Here is a 20,089-nt window from a genome sequence, read left to right on the forward strand (position 1 = left end):
AGCCCAGCCACAATAAGCAGTTTCCTAACTTGGCGCGGGGATTATCCTGCCTGCGGGAAAGGAGAAACGGGGCTGCTGCTTGCATTGTAAACAATAATGCATAAGTAGTGACTAAGCAAAGATGAGGCAAAGCCAAACGATAAAGAGGAAAAATGAAAATTTTGTTATAAATTAATGTATCGTCAATCTATCGTTACTCTGCACTCTGCACCACCGAAGTTGCAGAATATTGTTTTTTTTTTACACTCGCTTTTCTAAATATGAGATATAATTCTAAAATGTAATGCAGTTTTGCCCCTATTGGTTTTAAAATTGGCTGCTTTTCTATAGAGCGTTTTTAATAAGCAAAAATATAGGTCAAATCAGGTAAAATCTGCAGACCTCTTGCTATGCAACCAAAAAATTCGTTAATTTATCTTTTTTGTTTTGAAAGAAAGATTTTTAATTTTTTAAGCATAGTTTTAAATGTATATTTTCAAATTCAGGGAAATTCATTACATTTTACCCATTTTTTATTACATATTGCAGAGATTCAATGTTGGAATAATATAGTTTTTTTTTTTCAATTTTATTGAAAACTTTTAATAACTTGTATATTCAAATAATAAAAAAAACTAGCAGAATTAATAAAAAATTCTTACTTTAACAATTTCATTGAATTTTTGTTGCAGTCTCCCCATCTTCCGGATCTCAACCAAAATTTCTTCCCTCACCACGCAGATCCCGTGTCGGGCCTTGGTGCCATCTTCCGGGAGCAGCATCCATTGAGCGCCCGTCATGCGCCCTTTCGGTGCTCATCCCGGCGCCTCTACCCCTTGCCTCTGAGTGGACTGGACCACTCAGGGGCGCCTGCGTGCGTGGGTGGTCTGTTTGGGTGCCGCCGCTGGAGAACGTGCCTTTGACAGCAGATATGGCCTCCGCGCCCCGATTCCTTTGAATTTCGAGCAGAAATGGCAACGCGAGTGGCCGCTTGTGAGTTGAAATTTGAATTTTTTGACTAAATTTCTAACTTGAAGATATGACATTTGATGTTTGGAATCATTCGAGAAACGAGACGCCCAGTAGAAGCAAGGGACAAAAGTTTATCGATCTCTCGAAGATAAAAAAAATTGTCCCAATTACTAATATTTTTATTTTCGGGCGTCTTGTCCCAAGAAATTTCAAAACTCTGCAAACATCTTTGAAAATTAACAAATTTAATTTAAAACGACATTCAATTGAATAAATTTCATATTGTTTGAAGTTACGGCCAAAATCCGGAACCTGCACGACTTCCAACTGCGGCTTCTGCATGGAATCGTTCCTGTGCCCTCCGGCTTGGACATCGCAAACACCATCAAAAGTTTTTCGCAAATATTATTATGTGAGTACACAGATTTATCTCATTAATTGTAGATAATTTTAATTAGACTGCTGAGCTATAACATTTTGCCATAATTTGAATTCTTATGCTTAAATTTAAGCTGATAAGTTAAAAATTATTTTAAAGCAAATATAATAAGCAATATTAACAGTCCAAAAATTAAAATCAAAAGACTTGATTATTCTAAAATAAAATCTTAAAAAGACAATTTTATTCTCCTACTTTGAATTTTGACAAAAGATAACTTGCAACTCCCAATGATCTGATATTTTTTTGCATTTCTTTGGTTTTTCTCAATATTTTTATTCCTTCAAATGTAAATTAAAAAAAGTTGAGCGCATATATTTTTGAACTTCAAAATTTTTTTTCTAATTTGGTCATTTTTTTAAAAGGTGTTCTGAAGGATGTGCCGTACTCACCGTTGGAAATGCTGCGCAATTGCGAGCAGGACACGGCCCGCATGGCCCTGTTCCCCAACCTGGACTACAAGGGTCTGTACAACGCCATCGTCCAGCTGATGGACGTGGCGCCGCTCATCCAGTACGGCCTCCACTCGTTCGGACAGGCCGTCCTGCAGTGTCTCGGCTGCCTGCTGTCCTTCCTGGACGCCGAGACCATCGACACGCTGCCCTACCTGGTGGCCAGTTCGATGGCCGTGCTACCGGACACGCTGCACCAGGAGATCGTCAACTGCCTCTGCTTCTACATTCTGCCGTTCACGATCAGTGAGTATTTCAGCTTATACAACTGGCACAACAGCCTTGTGAGGCGGGAGATCTAAAACTTCATTTCATGTCAAATTTTTTTCTATAATCACTTGACTGAAATTGATGAGGTTTTTAAAAATATATATATATTATTTTTTAAATTTTGTTTTAAAATAAATAGATTTATTGCAATTAAATTTTATTACCTTTTGCAAATGAAATTGTAAAAACTTGTAATTTAAAATTGTATTTTATTCCATTACAACAAACAATTTTTTCCTAGCGAGAAAACCTCAATCTGAGGAAGAAGATCGACAGCACCAGCATTTACAAATTGAAGAAACCTACGCCAGTCAGTCTGTTTCTGCTATTCTAATGATGGTTTTCCAGTTTTCAAACAATTCAGGTTGGATATTTTTTTTCTTTTATATTTTTCCATTTTTATTTAATTATCTACTTTTAGCTCACCACTGCCAACTGCTTGAATGCTTGATGTCAATGAAACCAGGGGTGGTGAAGGACCTGCTGTGCATCGTCGCATACGGAACGGCCGGGGCGAGGGCGAGTGCGGCCAAACTGCTTTTCTACTACTGGCCGCCTTTCAACATCAACGCCATTGAGAAAAGAACGCCGACCCACCAGGTCCGGTTGGCGGGTGAGTGTGAAATTTTCAATCGAGCAGCGCCAATTTGTTACCAAGTTGTGTGAACCTTTAGTGCAAAATAGAGCCCCTTGTCCGTCTGTTTCAGCCGACTGGCCGCCGCTGTTGTGCCAAAGGGACTCTTGTCCCAACACTGGAACTGCCGAAGCGGCTAAAGTTTGTTTTGATCACGGCGCAAGCATTACTTTTGCCAATGAAAAGCCGCCACCGCTTTATTTGTGCATCGAGTGTGCAAATGAGATTCATAGGTGCTCTGCAAACCTCAGTTTCCATGACGTCATTCACCCCATGCAGCAGGTAAAGAAATGATTTTTTTTTTAATATTCTATTTTTAATTCAAATTGTTTATTACTTTAAAATCTTATCTTTATTGTACGTGAACTATATTTTTTGTATTAATTGCTACTGTAATATTTTTTAACTAAGAAAATTTTGATGTTTTACAAAGTAAGTTACATGATAACATGATACATTTCAAGAGTGCTGCCAATGTCTTTGGCCCTAGTAAAATTATGTTTTACAAAAAAAATTACCTGGAAGAACACAATTCTGCTCTTCGTTGCAAAAATTAAGCAGCGTAAAATATGACAATAAAACCTATGTGCAGTTGATTTGGTATTATTATTATTTTTTTTTTTAAATTTTATTTTATCAATTAATTTGGTGCTTAAAACCAATTATTCTAGGTTGCTCTATTTTGCGAGAGCAAAAGCTGCCGCTCTTCGGACAAACAGGCAGTGTCGGTGTGTTTTTCAATGGAGTGCGCCTCATACAACACAAACCACCCTATCAGACACTGCAGGTCTTGCCACCAATCTCGCCACAACAACCGCAGGGGTTACGATCACGTTTACCACACGGCACTCACTTCTGCATGGAAAATGGAAGTTGAAGTTCAAACTTTCTTGATTGAATCTATCGTCAGGTATATTTGTTATTTTCAATTATGTTAATGCTATTTTTTTTTAAATCACTGTATGCATTTTAATTAAATTATTCTAGAAAAAATTTGACTTTAATAGTATACATCATAATTATTTGTTATTCATTAATTTTTTTCTCGTTGATAGTTTGTTGCAAGAAGCGAGCAATGCTGGTTCAATTCCCGAGAGCTCCTCCGTCAAAGAGGGTCTCCAAATGCTGAACGTGCAGAGCAACCTGATGGACCTGCACGCCAGCAAGTCTGCCGGCACCCTGAGTGTCAACTCGTCGCAAACGCTTGACACCGTCGAGGACAAACTTATGATGTCAAGACATGGGGTTTGGCTTCTGGTTAGTCTTTGCTGGCCCTCGGCCGAAAGTGATTCCGAAACTATCGGGAGGCTGATCAGCATGTTGTGCAACTGGTACGCTGCAACTGCCTACATAAGTGGTAATTAAATACACTTTAATTCATATTTTATGTAATTTAGTTAAAAATATTTTTTTGTACATTATCATCAAATCCTTTTTACAAACAAATTTCAAAATAAAATAACAGGGTAACAGGATTTATTTCTTTATTAAATTTTCATAATAAAAAAATCAGCAAATATGATTTGAATGAAAGTAATTATAATTTAAATTTTTTTTATTACATTTTTTGTCAATTTCCAGAATTTTCATTAATTTATCTGCATTTGTCTTAATTCCTTGAAAAAGTTTAGTCTTCTATTTTTTCTTATCACTCTTATAGACCATCTGGAGAGTCCGAGTGAAAAGCTCAAAACTGAGCACGTGGCCCCTTGGATCGCGGCCGTAATTGAAAATCATCCTCAAATTTTGGTTTCCTGCCTGCTGCCCCACCCGCCCGAATACGCTCGAATGGGTGGCCACTGGTAATTTTTCTAAAAAAATCCTTATAAAATATATTTTACATTTATAAATTGCAGGGAAACGTTGAGCGGAAAAAGCTCACATTTGAAGGCAGGCTTGAACCGTCTTTTGTGTTTGGTTCCGTACGAAGTGGTGACCCCTGAAATCTGGGACCAAGTGATGCCCCACTGGATGGAGGCCCTGGTCTCCGACTCAAACGCAAACTCCAGTCAGAGATTCGGAATCAACTCAACCATGAACACCGAGGTTGCGTCGCAAATTTCCATTCTGTTAAGGTATAAATTTTTAATAAAATTTAAAGCAATAATTACAAAATTTATATATTGCAGCAAACTTCTCGACCCTGAAATGAGTCCGTTGGGCTTTGACTCCAAAACGATGTACAATTTTCTAATTGTACGCTTCAGCAGGACATCTGCTTCTGTTCAAAAGCAAACTCTTACTTGGATTCAAGTAAATTTTATTCATATTTTAATATGCCTATCTTATCATTTTTTTATTTTTTAGTTTCTCACGTCTCTGGAGATTGTGGTGCAAATCAACATTTTGATGAAAATGTTTGGTGAAGGAGTTAGAACTATGAAAGTTGCCAATCCCGAGGATGCCAAATATCTGCGCAAACCAAGCAATTTGGAGAAACTGAGCAGTTTGCAGGATAACGGCTCTAGAAAAACAAGCATTTGTAGGTTTAAATTTAGTTTAAATAACTTCTTCATTAAAAAAAAAAAAATAATAATAATTTGGTAATGACGAAATTGAATCCCAATTTCCAGAAAATTTTGACTACGTTGAAGCTAAAAAATATGGATTTTTTTTATAATTTTAAAAAAGAAATCTCTTCCAGCTCCAGTAGTCGAAGACGATTCTGACCAAAACTCACCTTTGTCCGAAGACGAGGGCCCAGCAAATAACGCCAGCAGTGAAAATGGTTTTCAATCCGATCCAGAATTGAATCTATCCTGCTGCATAATGATGCTGGATATTCTCCTCAAACAAGTAAAATATGTTTCTCTTGGTGAAGGATTTCTTTATTAAAAAATAAAAAATAGATGCAACTGCAAAGTATGGAGAGGCACTCTGGCATTTGGGGCGCCTTGGCCACCGATATTTGCCGCCTCTTGCGCAACATGATCATCTCGCCCTGGGTCACCAGTCACAGGTGTGACGAAAAGAGAGGAGAGGAGTGTCTATTTTGCGAGTCGAGGGTCATCTGGCACCAAATGGCCCTCAATTTGGTCACCTACATCGCACCTGATTTGCCACAACAGCAACCAGAGGTACCTAGTATAAGACTTGAAAAATCAATGAAAAAAAAAAGAAAATTAAAATGGATTGAATGAAATAAAAGCTCGGTAGTCCATTAATAATTTTTTTTTCTCTTTAATTATTATCCTCAAGAATTAAATTTTAAATTGAATTATTTAGGTAGCATATTTATTGAACTTTTTGATCTTTATAATTAATTGAAAGCTGAAAGCTAAACTTTTGCCAATTTGTATTTATAAAAATAATATTTTTTGTTTGTTTTTGTTTTAGAGTGAGATTGAAGTTTTCTCCAGTGAGGATATTGAGAAAGGTAAGAACAAGTCGTCGCCTGACTCTGAGAAAAAGCAAGAAATGCGGCCGTCAGACGTGGTCATCACGATGCCACTTCCAGAAACGCACACCGTGGGAAATGTGTTAGTCAACATGCCGCAGGTAAAAAAATCAAAATTTCGCCAAAGTAAGCGTTTCACTAGAAACTCTCCTCCTTTTTAGCTCTTTGTAAGTGATAGTTGGATATCATCCCAAGTCAGAACAGTAAGGTGTTGAGTGCTCCCTCTTCACTTGTACAAATATTCCTTTAGCTTAACAATGCATTTTGTCAAAATTTGCGAATTTGCACTCTAGCACTGGTGAAGTTTTTGTTATTTTTTTTTCAATTAAGCGCCGTTTATTTGTAGTTTTGGCAATAGAAAGAAGGGTTTTCCAGCTTTTTGACGCAGTTTTTGCATTTTGACAATATTCGTGTTTGAAGTTTTGAGCGGTAGAATATATTATATATTTTTTTTTTAGAACAGTTTAGCCTCTTCTGAAAAAAGGAAAATGGCTTTCATTTGTGATCCGATTTCAGATTATGACCGCCACGGTCGAGACTGTGTCGGAGCAATTAGATTTGGCGCCGATCATTCCGTCGGAAAGAGTTGTACCCGCCATTGCCAGGGCCGTAACTATCACTGATACTGATGTTGGTAGGTTGACTAAATAAATTTTCTAGGGCCTTACAACCTTAAAAAACTTCATTCTAAAGTTGAGATTCTCTAAAAGATTTACAGAAAATTCATTTATGCCCAAAATTTACTAGTGTTTTAGGAATTGGAAAAAAATCGTTCAATTAGGAAACGTTAGAAAACTTTTTCAAATACATCGCATTTTTTTTTTTTCATTTTTTGTTATGTTTAGAATCTCATTATATTGAAAAAAATAATAATGCATTTATTATTTTTAAACAGCAACAGCTACAGTTCATGTGCAAAAGGCCACGCTGGTGGGCGAGAATGACCAGCCTATTGACATAGATCAGCCGGCTGACAACAGGGAATTTTGGAAAACGTCTGTTGGGAAATTTTGGTTCAGTTTTGGTGACCTTCCAGATCAGCTGCAGTACTGCCATCAATTGCTGAAGGTAAACATTTTTTGGAAATTAAATTTGGTAATAAACTAATGAAAATTTAATTAGGAGCTACCAACTACAACCGAGCCAGATGTGCTCTATCACATTCTGCAGTCCCTGCACATTCTTTTGCTGCATGGCGATGCCCTGGTCAAAGCGTCGAGGGATCACCGTGGTTTTCTGATTTGGTGCCAAGAAAATCTTTTGATTGAAAAGTAAGATTTGATTTTCTTTCAATTACTCAAATGCCATGATTTAAATAATTATAATTTTGCTGGTGAGAATTAAAAAAAGGTCACCTGAAATTTCTGTGAAAAATTATTATAATTAAAGAAACAAATTGAAGTAATTAATAAAATTTATAACTTTTAACTTCTGAGTGTTAATTAATGGATCACTCGTTTTTTTGTCAAAATTCAAAGTTTGGATGAACTCGAATCTTATAAATTGCAGCTTGTGGAATCTACTAAATGCAGAGCATGGCCACATTTGCGAAATCTGCGTCCCTGTTCTTTTGCACTGCATAACTTTGCCCTGCGGACTGGACGTTTTTTGGAACGTTGTCCAAAAAGCGTTTCACCATCAAGATTGGAAGCAGAGATTCACGGCAGGTAACAATAAATATCGATCATTTATATCTATTAAAATTTATTTTAAAAAAGTGGTTTAATTTCTTTTTACTATTTCATAATTTTTTCAAAAACGATTTAGTTCTTTAATTACTGGAAATTTTAAAACGCTTACATTAATTAGATTTTAACAAAAAATTGAATGACATATTTTTTAATTTAAAAGTTGAGAGAGTGACGGTGATCGCCCGGTTCCTGGACAGCACCCCTTTGAGAAACCAACAAGCGTTGCAGTCCGCTTTGGCCAACGCGTTCTGCTACCTGATCTCGAGTATGGATGACATCAACGTCCAGGTGGCGCAAAGGGCCACCCTTTTCATTGGCACTGTGCACGACAGGGCCATCAAGTCGCTGGTCACTTGTCTCGAGTCACAGTTTGACAGCGTCATCGTGGACAGACCCATGGTGCTGCAGTCCCTCTACCAGCTGCACAACTCAATGAGTGACAGACACATTTTGTCCTGGGACTTTTTCCTTAATCGCTTCGACACGCTGTTTATCGAGGCGCAAATCAATGCTGAGAAATGCGGGGACATCACATACTTGAGAGGTAATTACGGCTTCAAATTCGAAAATTAAATTTATATAATGTATTTAATTTTATTTTAAATTCTCACCGCATAAAGGAGATGCAAAATAATTTATTTTGTAATAAAATTCAATTTAAAAAAATAATATTCTCAACTTTTAGAGATGAATATAGAATTTAATTAAATTGTAGGTAATATATTTATAAATTAATTTTAATTTTTGCCTGATATTTCTAAATCTTTAAGGATTTTTGTTTGCACCTTTCTATTTTTTTTTCCTTTTTAAAAGATAATATTAGGTCAATCACAAATATAATTAAATTTTCTTCCAATTACTATGAACAGAAAACATTTTTATATTTTTCCAGATCTGCGCAATTCCGACTTGAACAGTGAAACCTTTTTGCGCAAATTGAACCGCGCCCATGAGGCCCTGAGCCAGTCTGACACAAGCAACTCGGGGGGCAGCGCCCAAGGCCCCAGTCAAGCTGACTCACCGACGAGCAGTGCCGCCGCCAACGTTCCCCACCAGCCGCCCCCGCTCATCAAAACCCTGAGTGCCAGTTTCGGCACCAAGTGGCCCTACAAACGCACCATGTCCGCGCCCGCACAGATGCTTCCGAGGGCTGATAAAACAGGTAAAAAACTTTAAAAAAAAAAATTTTTAAAATGTATACTTCAATAAGAAAATATTTATTCACAGGAAGTACCAATGTGATAGACAAAGAAAAGGTCTACAACCGTCAGTTTTCGGCGCCTGTGCTCAAAAGACGCAGTTCTGGCAGATTTGGGCTTGGTGAGTACAAATTTATTAATCATTTTAATTTACGAGAATACATTTTTTCGTTTTTCTTTATAGTTTGAAGAGAATTTTACCACCTAATCAATTAATTTTGAAAAATATTTGTGGAAATTTTTTTAAATTTCTAACACAACTTTGTAAAGAAGCGTTTTTGCAAACCACAAAATTATCGCCGAGCGTTATGGCAAGAATGCGTGTTTGGCAATTTTTAATTGAAATCCTAATTAATTTTCCAACTTGTTTTTTCCCTGTTGTTTGAGACAGGAAATCGTGATCAAAGTCGGGCCGCCGTATTTTGCGTTCGCAACACAAAACGTGAAATTCTTCATTCCGCTGCACGCGGCGCCAAAGTCGCCGTCGATGTTGGCGGCGATGACGGCGCCCATTGTGTCAGGGTAGTGCTCGATCACCCTCCCGATGGCCATTTCGGCCGCAGCGGTCGGCGTTAGTCCCCGACGCATTTCCTCTACGGCTAAGAAACTAAAAAAAAAAAAATTAGTTTTGTATTTATTTATTATTATTTTCTTATTATATAAAATTGGCATTACCTGGGCAGGAATCTCATGAGAACATCTCCGTCTCCGGTCGCACAGGCGGCACCGACTTTGTTGTCCGCGTACGAACCAGACCCTGGTATGGGCGAATCTCCAACACGGCTTTTTAATTTTAATTTGATTAAAAATTATAATAACAAAACATTTTGAAAGATTTTAAGATTAATCATAAAAGTATATTAAATTTTTAATTCAGATTGCTCAGTTAATAAAAAATACTTATTTAATTTGCAAAGAAATTTCAATTCATTAGATTTTGTTAAATATGATTGTGTTACTAAAATTTTAAAAAAAAATTTAAAAACTACTATTTATTCTACTTGTTCTTTATATTATTTAAATTGGAAAATTTTGAGCGTTTAAATTTTTGTTTTGCTAACCCTTTGCCCAATTCACAAATGAAATTTAAAAAATAAATAATTAATTTAATTTCTGATTGAAGAAAAATATTTTGAATTTGGAGAAATGAGCATTATCTCTTTTTGTTAATTGCATATTATGAAATCTGAATTACCCTGGAATTTTGTGTCTGAGGCCGTTGGTTGAGGTTCCCGCCGCCACGTCCCCCTTTGAATCAATCACCAGCATCCCGATCGTGTCGTGACTTTCTTCGGATGCGCTATTTGAATGTGCATTGGTGACTTTTTTAAACTCCGAGGGCGCGTAGGGCCCGCACGAAGTTTTCGGATCAGGAGATACGTTCTACAAAAACCTTTTAAAACTTACGCTTTATTTTTTTTTTAAATTCACTCACAAGCCAGTTGTTCGGCTGGCACAAATGACGTTTCCAGATGTTATAGATAATGACCGAGTTGTCCGTAGTTAAGTTTTCGACCGGAAAACCCATTTTATCGGCAAAATCAGTCGCCTGTTCCCCTACGAGTAAAGTGTGCTTCGTGTTGTGCAGGACGTGTTTGGCCACGCCGATCGCATTTTTCACTTTACGCAAAGCACCGACGGCGCCAACATTCATTGTGACACTAAAAAAATTTAAATTGTAGATTTGTATTTGATAAATTCATTTTCTTTTACTATTCTTAGATATTCATACTTATTTTTATCTAAAAAATTCATTTATTTCAGCACAATGACAATCTTTAAATTAAAATATTTTTCTTCGAATGTGCTTAGAATTTTATTAGATTAGATTTTTACTAAGCAAAAGCATGTTATATAAAAGTATGCTTTTCTCGTTAAGCTAATGAATGTTTTTCAGGTTTTTTTCTTTTAAATTGCAAATGTTGAATTATGCTCAATATTATTGAGTTAGTAATTTTTCAATTTTTGACCAATCTCAGTTACCCATCCATTATCATTGCGTCCAAAGTTGTTTCCCCGTTTTCATCTGGACTTCCTCCGTATCCGACGGTACCGTCGCATTGCTCCTCTTCACAAGTGCTGCAACCCCGCACAACAGAATCGACGGCATTTTTCTTTTGATGGAAAACACTTTTCCACGCTGAAAATTAAAAAAATTACCTAATTCACTAGAAAATATTGAACCATACTAAACTAAATAATTTTTTAATTAATAGTTTACAAAACACAATGAAAACCTGAAAATTATGCTACAAATTAGGGCTACCTTTTTCTTCTTTTGTAATTTTTGCTTATATCCATATTATCCATTTAAGAAATTCAAATTATTTCAAATAAGAAGCCTGTTTTTGTTTTTAAAATTATAATTTCAAAAGATAAAACAAATTCGATAACCTCTAATAGTTATTGTCCTCTATCACGCTGATAACCAAAATTACTGACCTTGGATGGTGGCGTTGAGGAAGGGCCAGGTGTTGACGACCAGCGGCACCTTGCCAGAGTCCGGCAGCATTTTCAGCTCGACCAAGGCGTTCGCCGCCGCGACTCCCACTAGCAAAACGACGACGACCCGCGCGCTTCCGAGCATGGTCGATAAATATATTCCCAGCGTCCGGTCGCGGTGTCGTATAGAAGAAGGGTCGATTGTTCGCTGCGATAAGGCGCCGCGTGGGGTCAAGTGGGGACGAAATTCACATTGAATCGTCGCGGCATCTCTTTGCAGAAGCCACAACATAAATATTTAGTAATTGACTTTCTCCACTTGTTTGTAGATAAAATTAATCTGATGCTGACTCAGTGCAAAGTTGTTCTGATAAAACAAAAGTGACTGAGAAAAATAAAAATATTAGAATTTTTTTAGATAATTTTGAATTGATAAAAAATATTTTTTAATTTTAATTATAAATATTATTATTTAATATTCAATACCATTGATTGTTTTAATAATTTTATTTAATATTTAAAATTAGAAACTTTTAAATTTAAACGTTGTTTAAAAATTCTAATCAAATTCAAGGAAAATTTTGTCATTGTTCATTCATGATTTGGATTAAGAAATTTTAAAAATAAAAATTTTTTAATTTCTAGAGGGACAAATGCACACAAGCAACATAATGGAAGACGTCCAGGTGTGCGGCCTGCTTCAAAGAATAATCGAATTCGAAGAGTCGGATAGCGAAACTATCCATCTTTTGGTTTTTCTTCTGATGCAATTCATGTCCAGACCTGACCAAGTATGGGAATTTTTGCTTAAGTAAGATTTTTTGTAATATTATTAAAATTCGTAGGCTTTCCCAACGGATGATAAAAACATTGCAAAAGTTCAGAACATTGTTCTCCGGCACATGTATCTACTTCTCGGATACAACTGGTCTGAACGCGGATTTTACGTTTCGGCACAAAAGCTAAGGTAAATTTTGATTAATTCAATTAATGACTTCTCTCTTGAATTTTAATGAAAATAAATTTGAATCAGTAATTGTAAAAACAGGGGTTTGTGAATAAATTTATTTCATAATTGCTATAAATTGATAAATACTACAAATCATTATTAAAAGAGATATTTAAAATTTAAATCTTCACAAAAAAATGACATTTTTTGCAGAAATTCAGCAATCTTTCGCGTCTTCATGGCAAATCTCCCGCAACTGTTGGACCACAACCACCTTTTAGGCTTGCTCACCCTTCCAACTGTGCTCACCCTCCTGATTTACTGCCCCTCCAGTCAGCACTATTCCTCCACATTTGTTGGAAATCACGAAATTCTCAGCAACTCTAGCAACTACACGTTGTGGCTCCTCGAGCCTCAAATCAGACGAAACTGGTTTATTTCACTCCTTGTTATTCTGTACAAGGTAAAATTTAATGAAAAAGAAAAAAAACAATAATAAGGAAATTTGAACATACAATTTCAGTACCAATTCAACCAGCCACTTTTCTACAACCAACTGCAGTATTTGATTCGCATTGTGTTGAACACTTTGGACGCCCAGCAACACTACTGCAGGCGCATCCCAGGCACTCTTGTGATCGGTTCACTTCCGAGTAGGTCAAGAGGTTGGAAATTTGATTTTAAACTTAAAAGGGTTTGGGGAATTTCTGAAATTCTTAATTTCATTTTTCAGCTTGAAAATTGATAGTTTTGAGACAAAAAAAAAATTGGAATCTAATGTTAATAACCTCTCGAATTTTGTATAGAAACTTTTTGAAAACCTGCTAAAACTGGTTTTAATGTTACGTAAAGATTTAATAAGATTTTTAGTATGGGATGTTTCTACTGATTTTGCTTATTTAATTAAACAATTTTTAAACAAAATGAATTTTATAGATGTGAGCCAACCTTCTTTAGGAAATGCTTGTGGTGACGTGAGCATGGATAACGCTTGCGAATCACCAACCATGCCTCAGATGCAAGGTTTGATTTTTTTTATAGTTAATAAATCTAATAAATGTTTAATTATTTTAATGTTTTAAATCTTTCTTAAGATCATTCTGGGGCCATTGCTAGACCGGCCAAATTTGTGACGAATAGTATGGAAACGCACTGGGAGGAAGACATTCAGGTGCACCAGGCAGCCGACGAAATGGAAAATGGAAAGCGCCAACCATCCAGGTTCGAAATTTTCGAATCATTTATTTTTTTATTATATTATTAAAAAACATTTCAGCTTCGAGGCCGATGACACTGAATCTGAGTTAGCAGCGATTCCTGAAAGTCCACAGTCTGGCAGCACAATTCACCAAAGCCTCCATGTACAGAATATTATATAAAAAAATCTACAAAAATTAAATTAATATTTTAGGGTTCATTTGAGGAGCTTGTTTCATGCACGGTTGTCGAGGAAGCGCGAGTTTCTGTAGTGGAGCAGCCAGCTGTGGCAACTGTTGTCATTTCTAGGTATTTTGAAATCATTTTTTTATGTTCCGAATTTTCAATTGAAAATACTTTTTTATAGAGCAAATGTTGTCGTTTCGGAAAAACCAAGGTTCGGAAAAGAGCAGCCGCGCACTATTTCAATCGTGAGGATGAATTTTAAAATAATTCAATAATTAATAATGTAAAAAAAATTGAATTTAGGAGCCAACGTGGGCTACTGCTGAAGTGTGCCAAGCAGCCACTGTTGTTCACTCCTCTCCTCGAAGCACAACTAAACCATGTAAGTATCATTTTCGACATTTATTCATGCTCATCAGAGAAGCAAAATTTGAATGAATGGGATATTCAAAACGCTTTTGTAATGAGAGATATGATCAAAATCAGAGAAAATTTAGAAAAATAAGTTAATTTTTGTCCAAAAACAAGAAAAAAATTCCTAATTCATTCTAATTTTTGTCAGTTCAAGCAAATTTTTTTAAAAAGCGCTTTTAATTTATTACCAAAATTTTTCATTTCCAACTTAACATATTATTTCCTTCACAGTCCGAGTTTCTCAGCAACACTCAATCAGATCCGAAGATTACTTCTTTGGCTCTCCCGATTCGCCACTTTCGAAAATGGAAGTGCAGACAATTTGTAAGAATTAAATTTTGTTAAAAATAAATTTCTTTTAATTTAATGAATTAGCTTCTCCGATTGAAGTTAAAGAGGCTGACTTCAGTCTTTTATCCTCACTGGAGATTCCGAATCAGGAGAGACTCTTGCCAATTGGTTCGAGCCGAGAGACGGTGTACAATTTTGCAGACAAAATGAAAACCTGCCTCCACCTGAGTGACATCGAACCCTCGAGTAAAAATTATTGTACAATTTATAAAATTGAAATTAAAATCAAATTTGTAGCTTCGAGGCCAAAAGATTTGGAGTCGAAGGTGGAAAAGCAGGACAGCCGCAGCTCCCCTCGCATCCTGAAAAAGCAAACGGCGCTAGTGGAGTCGCCACCCCACATGTACACTTCACCCTTTGCTCAGGCGACCTCCAGCAAGGTCGAGGAGCACGTCAGTGACGAAGGAACACACTTGCACAAAAACTGGCACCACCACGACAGAAAGCATCGTAGGGAAATTTATGATTAAACGTGAATTACTAAAAATTGAAAATTTCTCAAAGGTGAAGAAAAAGGTCGGCCAAGGTCAAGGAAGGGTGGCCTTTTCTCCGTAGCGGCTACTCAGGCTACAAGTCACACTGTCAGACCAGCTGGTTCTTGGTAAAAAATATTTTAAATAATACATTTCTTTTAATAATTTTGAGTGAATATTTTTTGCTTGAATTTATGTTCAAAAGCGCAAGTTTAGAGTCGTTTTTTAGCAAGATACTTTTAAGTTAAAAAAATTAAAATAATTTATTTTATTCTGCTTTTAATACTGTTTAAATGAACTTTGATTTTTGTGTAGATGTAAAACACAAAATCACGACTTTCTCCATAATTAATTGATTTTCTTTTATAATTTAGGCACCCTGGTACACAAGGGGCGGAAGGTCAGCCAGACCTCAATAATGAAGGCGGTGCGAAATGGACAGAAGATCAGGTTTTGGAGCGCTGCTCAGAGTGTGGCCTCACCATTGAAGAGTACACGCCTGAAGATGTGGGCCTCTGCATCATCATTCTGGGCACTTTCATGCACGGGGAACCAAATTTAGCTGCCCCAATGCTGCCCGAAATTCTCCGAATCGTCTCAAAGTGAGTAAAAAATTGACCAAAAACTATACAATTTTTATGTTTTATTTTAAACCAACCAAAGTTATTCATTAATCGTAATGTTCTTTCAGTTTTTAGTATTTTCGGGTGATTGATTAAAATGTAAAAACTGATCTTTATGGTTTTGTAGAACTATCAATTTTTCAATAAATAGTCCATATATTTTTTCATTTTCCTTTATAAAAACAAGAATTCAGTGAAAATTTTTAATGACTTTAAATTTTTTCAGAGTTTCCCAAAACGCTCCCTTTTACTGGCAAAACGATTCAAAGACCCACTTGCCAGGCAGCACCGTGAGCGTCGCCAACCAATTTTTGCGCTGCGTCCTCCACCAACTCGCTCCAAATGGAATTTTCACCCAAATTTTCCAAACTCAAGTGCCAGGTGAGCAAATTTAAACAGTCCTTTTGCCATCTATAATGTAAACAAATTTACGCAGAGCAAATGAAGCTCCAGTTTTTCCGGAGTGTGGCTCAAGCGCTGCTGGACTTTACAGACTTGAATCCAGTCCAACCTCTCCAGTTATTGCTGGAAAGTTTGAATTCGAAGAAAACCCTTCCCGTGGAAATGGTGCCTAACACGGGGCACAACATAGCTCTGTACCTCGAGTGTCTGCAGCCTTTGGACACCGGCATTGGCTCCTCGTCTCAAACGTGGAGCCAACTTCTGACGGCCATGGAGTCCTTTTTCAGGAGAATTGCCCTGACACTTCCACTCATTGATAATGTGGAACCACTTTTGAGGCTAATGATTCAGACTTTGAAGCTGCCTGGGACATCAGGATGCAAGGCAGGAAAAATTTAAATATTTTCACAGTGTTAAAAGATCAAAAATAATAGGCACCTTTATCAGAAAAAAAATATGTTTTTTTTTCATTATTTCATAGAAATTGCTTGGTTTGTAGAATAAAAGAAATAATTCAATTTTTTTTATTTTCCCAGATAACAATTTTTTATATTTCTGAAGAATTTAAAGGATTCTTTCAATTATTTTTAATTAATTTTATTTTAAATAAAGCTCATTTTTTATTTTTTCAGAACTTTAATTATCTTTTAGTTATATATTCCTTGAATTTTTTTAATAAATTTTTCAAAACAAAATCAGCTCCAAAATTTTAAAATTCTCTCTTATTCAGGGAATTTTGGAACCCTTCTCCAAAGTCTTAAGTTTCGGAGTGCAGAATTTCAACTTGAAATACCAGCAGCTGGCCGACCTTTGCTACCACTGCAGCAGAGCTTTCGTCAGGGTAATGTCAAAATTGTAATATCTCAACCACTTGATTTATTCAAATAAATAATCTGCAGGAAAGAGAACGTCTGCTGCTAACTAGGGTCTTGGTTTTGGAGTTGGTCCAAGCACTCAAATTCAAGTCGAACATTCCCGACATCAACTTTTTCCTCCTGGTCAATTTCATTCTGGAGGCAAGTTCTGATTTCTGTTCGAACGCCACCTGCTAAACAACCGTGCTCTGCCGGTTGCATATTTTTTTCTACAGGACGCTGGAGGTTTGCTGATGACGACAGGGATGGAGCAGTACCTGGGCGTCAACAGCGAGCTGCTCAGTGGTCCACCGATCAACACCAACGCCTGCGAGTGCATGCGCCAGCACATCAATGACGCCATCGAGTTTCTCACAGACGTGCACACCCTGAGCAGAATTAAGGTATTTAGAAGAGAGAAATAAATTCACTCATTATTGAGCCTTAAACCGTATTATTCTTGATTCTTATATTATTATTAATAAATTAAAAAAAAAATTGTTTACTATTTTAATAAAAAATTTAAAATTTTGTAGAATTAAATCTCGTTCAGAAGAAAACATAAAAATTATTAATTCACTAGTTTTTAATACAAATTTGTATTAAATATTAATAAAAATGCAGAGCTTTAACCAATTTTCATAAATTCCTTTGGACCTTTCGTGTTTTAATAAGAAAAATTGTTATCCAAATTGTGTTGAAATTTGTGTCTAAAATTTTTGAACAGGTTTCTTTGTTAGAAAATAGTTTTTCCTACATATTTTTCTTGCATACAGAGTAACTGCAAAGGAGTGTCTGTGGGTTTGAACGACGACACCCTGGGAGGGTTCATCAAGAGCGGAATCGCTCAATACATGGCGCTGGAGATCACCAGGGGCAACAACCGGGACAACAGGGCCGTCAGCAGGTACCTCCCTTGGCTTTGCAATGTGCCAACTACAATTCAACAAGGGTGAGAAATTTCAAATTAATATTTTCTGCAATTATAAGAAATCGGTCCAGGAAAAATAAATTACAGTTTTTTTAAACTTATTTAAATTTGTATTTTTCAGCCCGAGGGAGTTCCTCGAGTGTATGGGTCACATCCGCCTCCTTTCGTGGCTCTTGCTGGGCTCACTTTATCACACAGCCCTGATTGGGCCTTCCAAGCCTCAACCGGGAGTTGGTCCAAACTCCAGCAGCCAAAGCGGGTAAATTTTTTCCTGAGCTAAATATTGATTTAATAAAATTATAAATTTAAATAATATTTACCAGATTTGCTATTAATTGATTGTTAATCGGTTTTTATTTTCAAATAATAGCTCTGATTTTTAATTTCAAATTTATTCCAACACTTATCAATTCACACAAATTTTTTAAGAATGGTTCTTGCATTAAAATTGTATTAAATAAAAAATCAAAGTGCATAATTTCTAAAATATTAAGTCTTTATTAATTGACCTCTAATATTTTTGCAGTTCCATAACCTGTCAGCCGATTCCTCAAGAGGTCTCTTGTCACGTGGCTGACCACATCCAAGTGATTCTAGCTGGTTTTGTCGAGCAGAGCAAAGCGTCAGTTCTGCACATGTCATCGCTTTTCCACGCATTCATCCTCTCTCAGGTTAGTATATAAAAATTTTATATCTTCTAAATTTTTTCCAAAATTAAATATGGCTTATTGCAGCTGTGGACTATGTACTTGGAGCAGGGACCCAGTTCGAATATGGCAAACGCAGAGGCACACAATGTGACCATGACCATTCTCTTCGACTTCTGGTGCAAAGTGACCCCTTGCATTTTACAGTTGGTTTCTCATTCAAAAGTGGTATGTTAATTTAATTAAATTTGAATTAAATATGATATAAAAGGGGGAAATTTTCTCAAAAATTAAGTGATTTACAATTATATTTAATCTTCAATTATCGTTTCTGATAAATTCAATTGGTTTTAAATAAAGAAAAGATAAAATTTTTAAAGTTGACTATGTGGTTAAAATTTTAGGAAATTCTCAAGTATATTATAATTTTTGTTTACTATAATTATTATAAATTATTATTTAATATGAATTTTTTGTATGTAGATAATTTTTTTAATTAGGAAAAAGGGCATTTTTTTAACTCTATCGCAGCTAACAATAAGAGACCCTGATAAAATAAATAACTTGCTATGCTTTTAATCAATATTTATGAAAGGACTAAATTTTCAGAAAAATTTAAGCTTCTGGTAATAAGAAACTTTAATAAAATTTCATGCAATATCATTTAATCATATTTCCTTCTTCCAGAAAATTTAATTTTTTTAGTTTTTCAATAAATTCGTCATTAAAAATTTACAATTTTCTTTTACCAGCTGGCAGAGATGGTGAATCTCCACTTTTTGTCATTACTGGAGGCCCTTTTGGAGTGCAACTCGACTGTCCTGAGCAAACTACTGCCCCTGTGGTGTCCCGTTCTCTACTCGCACCAAAACCAGCTGCCAGGTCACCTTCAGGTGCGCCTCCAGTCCTGCAGGAACTACGCCCCCAACGACTCCTTCCAAACGGAAGCGCCGCCTCCGAGCGGCCCCCAGTCGACCGCCCCCGGTTCGAGTCAGTCACCCTCACACTCGGCCATCCTCAACCAAGCCAAGCAGAATCCTTCGGCCACCCCGAAGAAGGTCAAGGCCGCCAACCCTTTTCTCCTCAAGTGGCTGCAGCGGCTCCAGTTCAAAATGGGCCAAATCGAGCTGCAGTCCTCGGCAGCTACTCAGTTTTACTCGGTGTAATTAATGTCTAATTAATAACTTTTTTCTTTGAACACGATTTTTCTTTCTTATTATATTAAATTGCACTTTCAAAACTGATTCACCGGAACCCCAAAATGACTGCCTAATTAGTTGTGTTATGAGAGATATAGAATTGAGAGAAAAGAATGAATTAAAACATGTAGACATTTCAACGTTTTCAAATTATACCTGTTTCAATTAAAGTATTAAAGTGGCGTTAAAAATGCCTGTGTTAAATGTTATTTGGTAAAAATTTAATTGATGTTGAATAAAAGTAAAAATAAAATATATATAAAAAAAATGTTTGTTTTTAAGCCCAATTCCCTTCTGTTTTGCAATTAGAGATATTGATTGGCCTTTTATTTTTGGATTTAGAATTTATGAAAACTTAATACCTTTATTATAATTATATTTTACAAAT

At 36.1% G+C, this 20,089-nt stretch overlaps 2 protein-coding genes across 5 annotated transcripts; one reads left to right on the plus strand and one right to left on the minus strand.

Annotated features, from left to right (window-relative positions):
• Positions 1 to 878: 878 nt before the first annotated feature.
• Positions 879 to 19,944, plus strand: LOC132192549 (protein unc-79 homolog). Of its 4 annotated transcripts, none has more exons than XM_059612550.1 (48): positions 879 to 972; positions 1,244 to 1,363; positions 1,756 to 2,088; positions 2,354 to 2,476; positions 2,534 to 2,725; positions 2,787 to 3,028; positions 3,418 to 3,656; positions 3,802 to 4,103; positions 4,407 to 4,548; positions 4,603 to 4,821; positions 4,876 to 4,999; positions 5,054 to 5,228; positions 5,391 to 5,542; positions 5,596 to 5,823; positions 6,083 to 6,244; positions 6,305 to 6,346; positions 6,660 to 6,777; positions 7,039 to 7,211; positions 7,266 to 7,414; positions 7,653 to 7,810; positions 7,995 to 8,378; positions 8,727 to 8,996; positions 9,062 to 9,154; positions 12,121 to 12,266; positions 12,321 to 12,442; positions 12,638 to 12,887; positions 12,948 to 13,089; positions 13,361 to 13,447; positions 13,519 to 13,645; positions 13,701 to 13,785; positions 13,836 to 13,930; positions 13,989 to 14,052; positions 14,111 to 14,189; positions 14,453 to 14,545; positions 14,597 to 14,758; positions 14,810 to 15,022; positions 15,077 to 15,173; positions 15,420 to 15,647; positions 15,895 to 16,049; positions 16,105 to 16,454; positions 16,801 to 16,911; positions 16,970 to 17,086; positions 17,161 to 17,328; positions 17,701 to 17,876; positions 17,977 to 18,114; positions 18,382 to 18,526; positions 18,590 to 18,730; positions 19,255 to 19,944. In XM_059612550.1, exons 1-48 carry the CDS (start codon positions 951 to 953, stop codon positions 19,666 to 19,668), a joined length of 8,067 nt encoding a protein of 2,688 aa, XP_059468533.1. In that variant the 5' UTR covers positions 879 to 950; the 3' UTR covers positions 19,669 to 19,944. The 4 variants fall into 4 exon arrangements, with proteins under 4 accessions (XP_059468533.1, XP_059468535.1, XP_059468536.1 ...); XM_059612552.1 differs by having other exon boundaries at positions 12,948 to 13,077; XM_059612553.1 differs by having other exon boundaries at positions 2,820 to 3,028.
• Positions 9,029 to 11,722, minus strand: LOC132192550 (N(4)-(Beta-N-acetylglucosaminyl)-L-asparaginase-like). The gene is made up of 6 exons (XM_059612555.1): positions 11,476 to 11,722; positions 11,017 to 11,173; positions 10,469 to 10,694; positions 10,229 to 10,416; positions 9,709 to 9,816; positions 9,029 to 9,640 (listed from the first exon to the last, which is right to left on the minus strand). Exons 1-6 carry the CDS (start codon positions 11,618 to 11,620, stop codon positions 9,385 to 9,387), a joined length of 1,080 nt encoding a protein of 359 aa, XP_059468538.1. The 5' UTR covers positions 11,621 to 11,722; the 3' UTR covers positions 9,029 to 9,384.
• Positions 19,945 to 20,089: the final 145 nt, after the last annotated feature.

This window comes from Neocloeon triangulifer, unplaced genomic scaffold (genome assembly GCF_031216515.1).
Source record: "Neocloeon triangulifer isolate White Clay Creek 2 clone unplaced genomic scaffold, ASM3121651v1 ptg000003l, whole genome shotgun sequence".
NCBI classification, from domain to species: Eukaryota; Metazoa; Arthropoda; class Insecta; order Ephemeroptera; family Baetidae; genus Neocloeon; species Neocloeon triangulifer.

What these genes read in the sequence shown, in the direction of transcription:
- LOC132192550 (XM_059612555.1), bottom strand. Translation starts at nt 11,620, where the DNA reads ATGCTCGGAAGCGCGCGGGTCGTCGTCGTTTTGCTAGTGGGAGTCGCG. An exon ending in CCTCAACGCCACCATCCAAG is followed by an intron (nt 11,174 to 11,475) that starts GTCAGTAATTTT and finishes TTTAATTTTCAG; the next exon opens with CGTGGAAAAGTGTTTTCCAT. An exon ending in CTCAGACACAAAATTCCAGG is followed by an intron (nt 9,817 to 10,228) that starts GTAATTCAGATT and finishes AAAATTAAAAAG; the next exon opens with CCGTGTTGGAGATTCGCCCA.
- LOC132192549 (XM_059612550.1), top strand. Translation starts at nt 951, where the DNA reads ATGGCAACGCGAGTGGCCGCTT. An exon ending in TCATTCACCCCATGCAGCAG is followed by an intron (nt 3,029 to 3,417) that starts GTAAAGAAATGA and finishes CAATTATTCTAG; the next exon opens with GTTGCTCTATTTTGCGAGAG. An exon ending in GAAGCAGAGATTCACGGCAG is followed by an intron (nt 7,811 to 7,994) that starts GTAACAATAAAT and finishes TTAATTTAAAAG; the next exon opens with TTGAGAGAGTGACGGTGATC.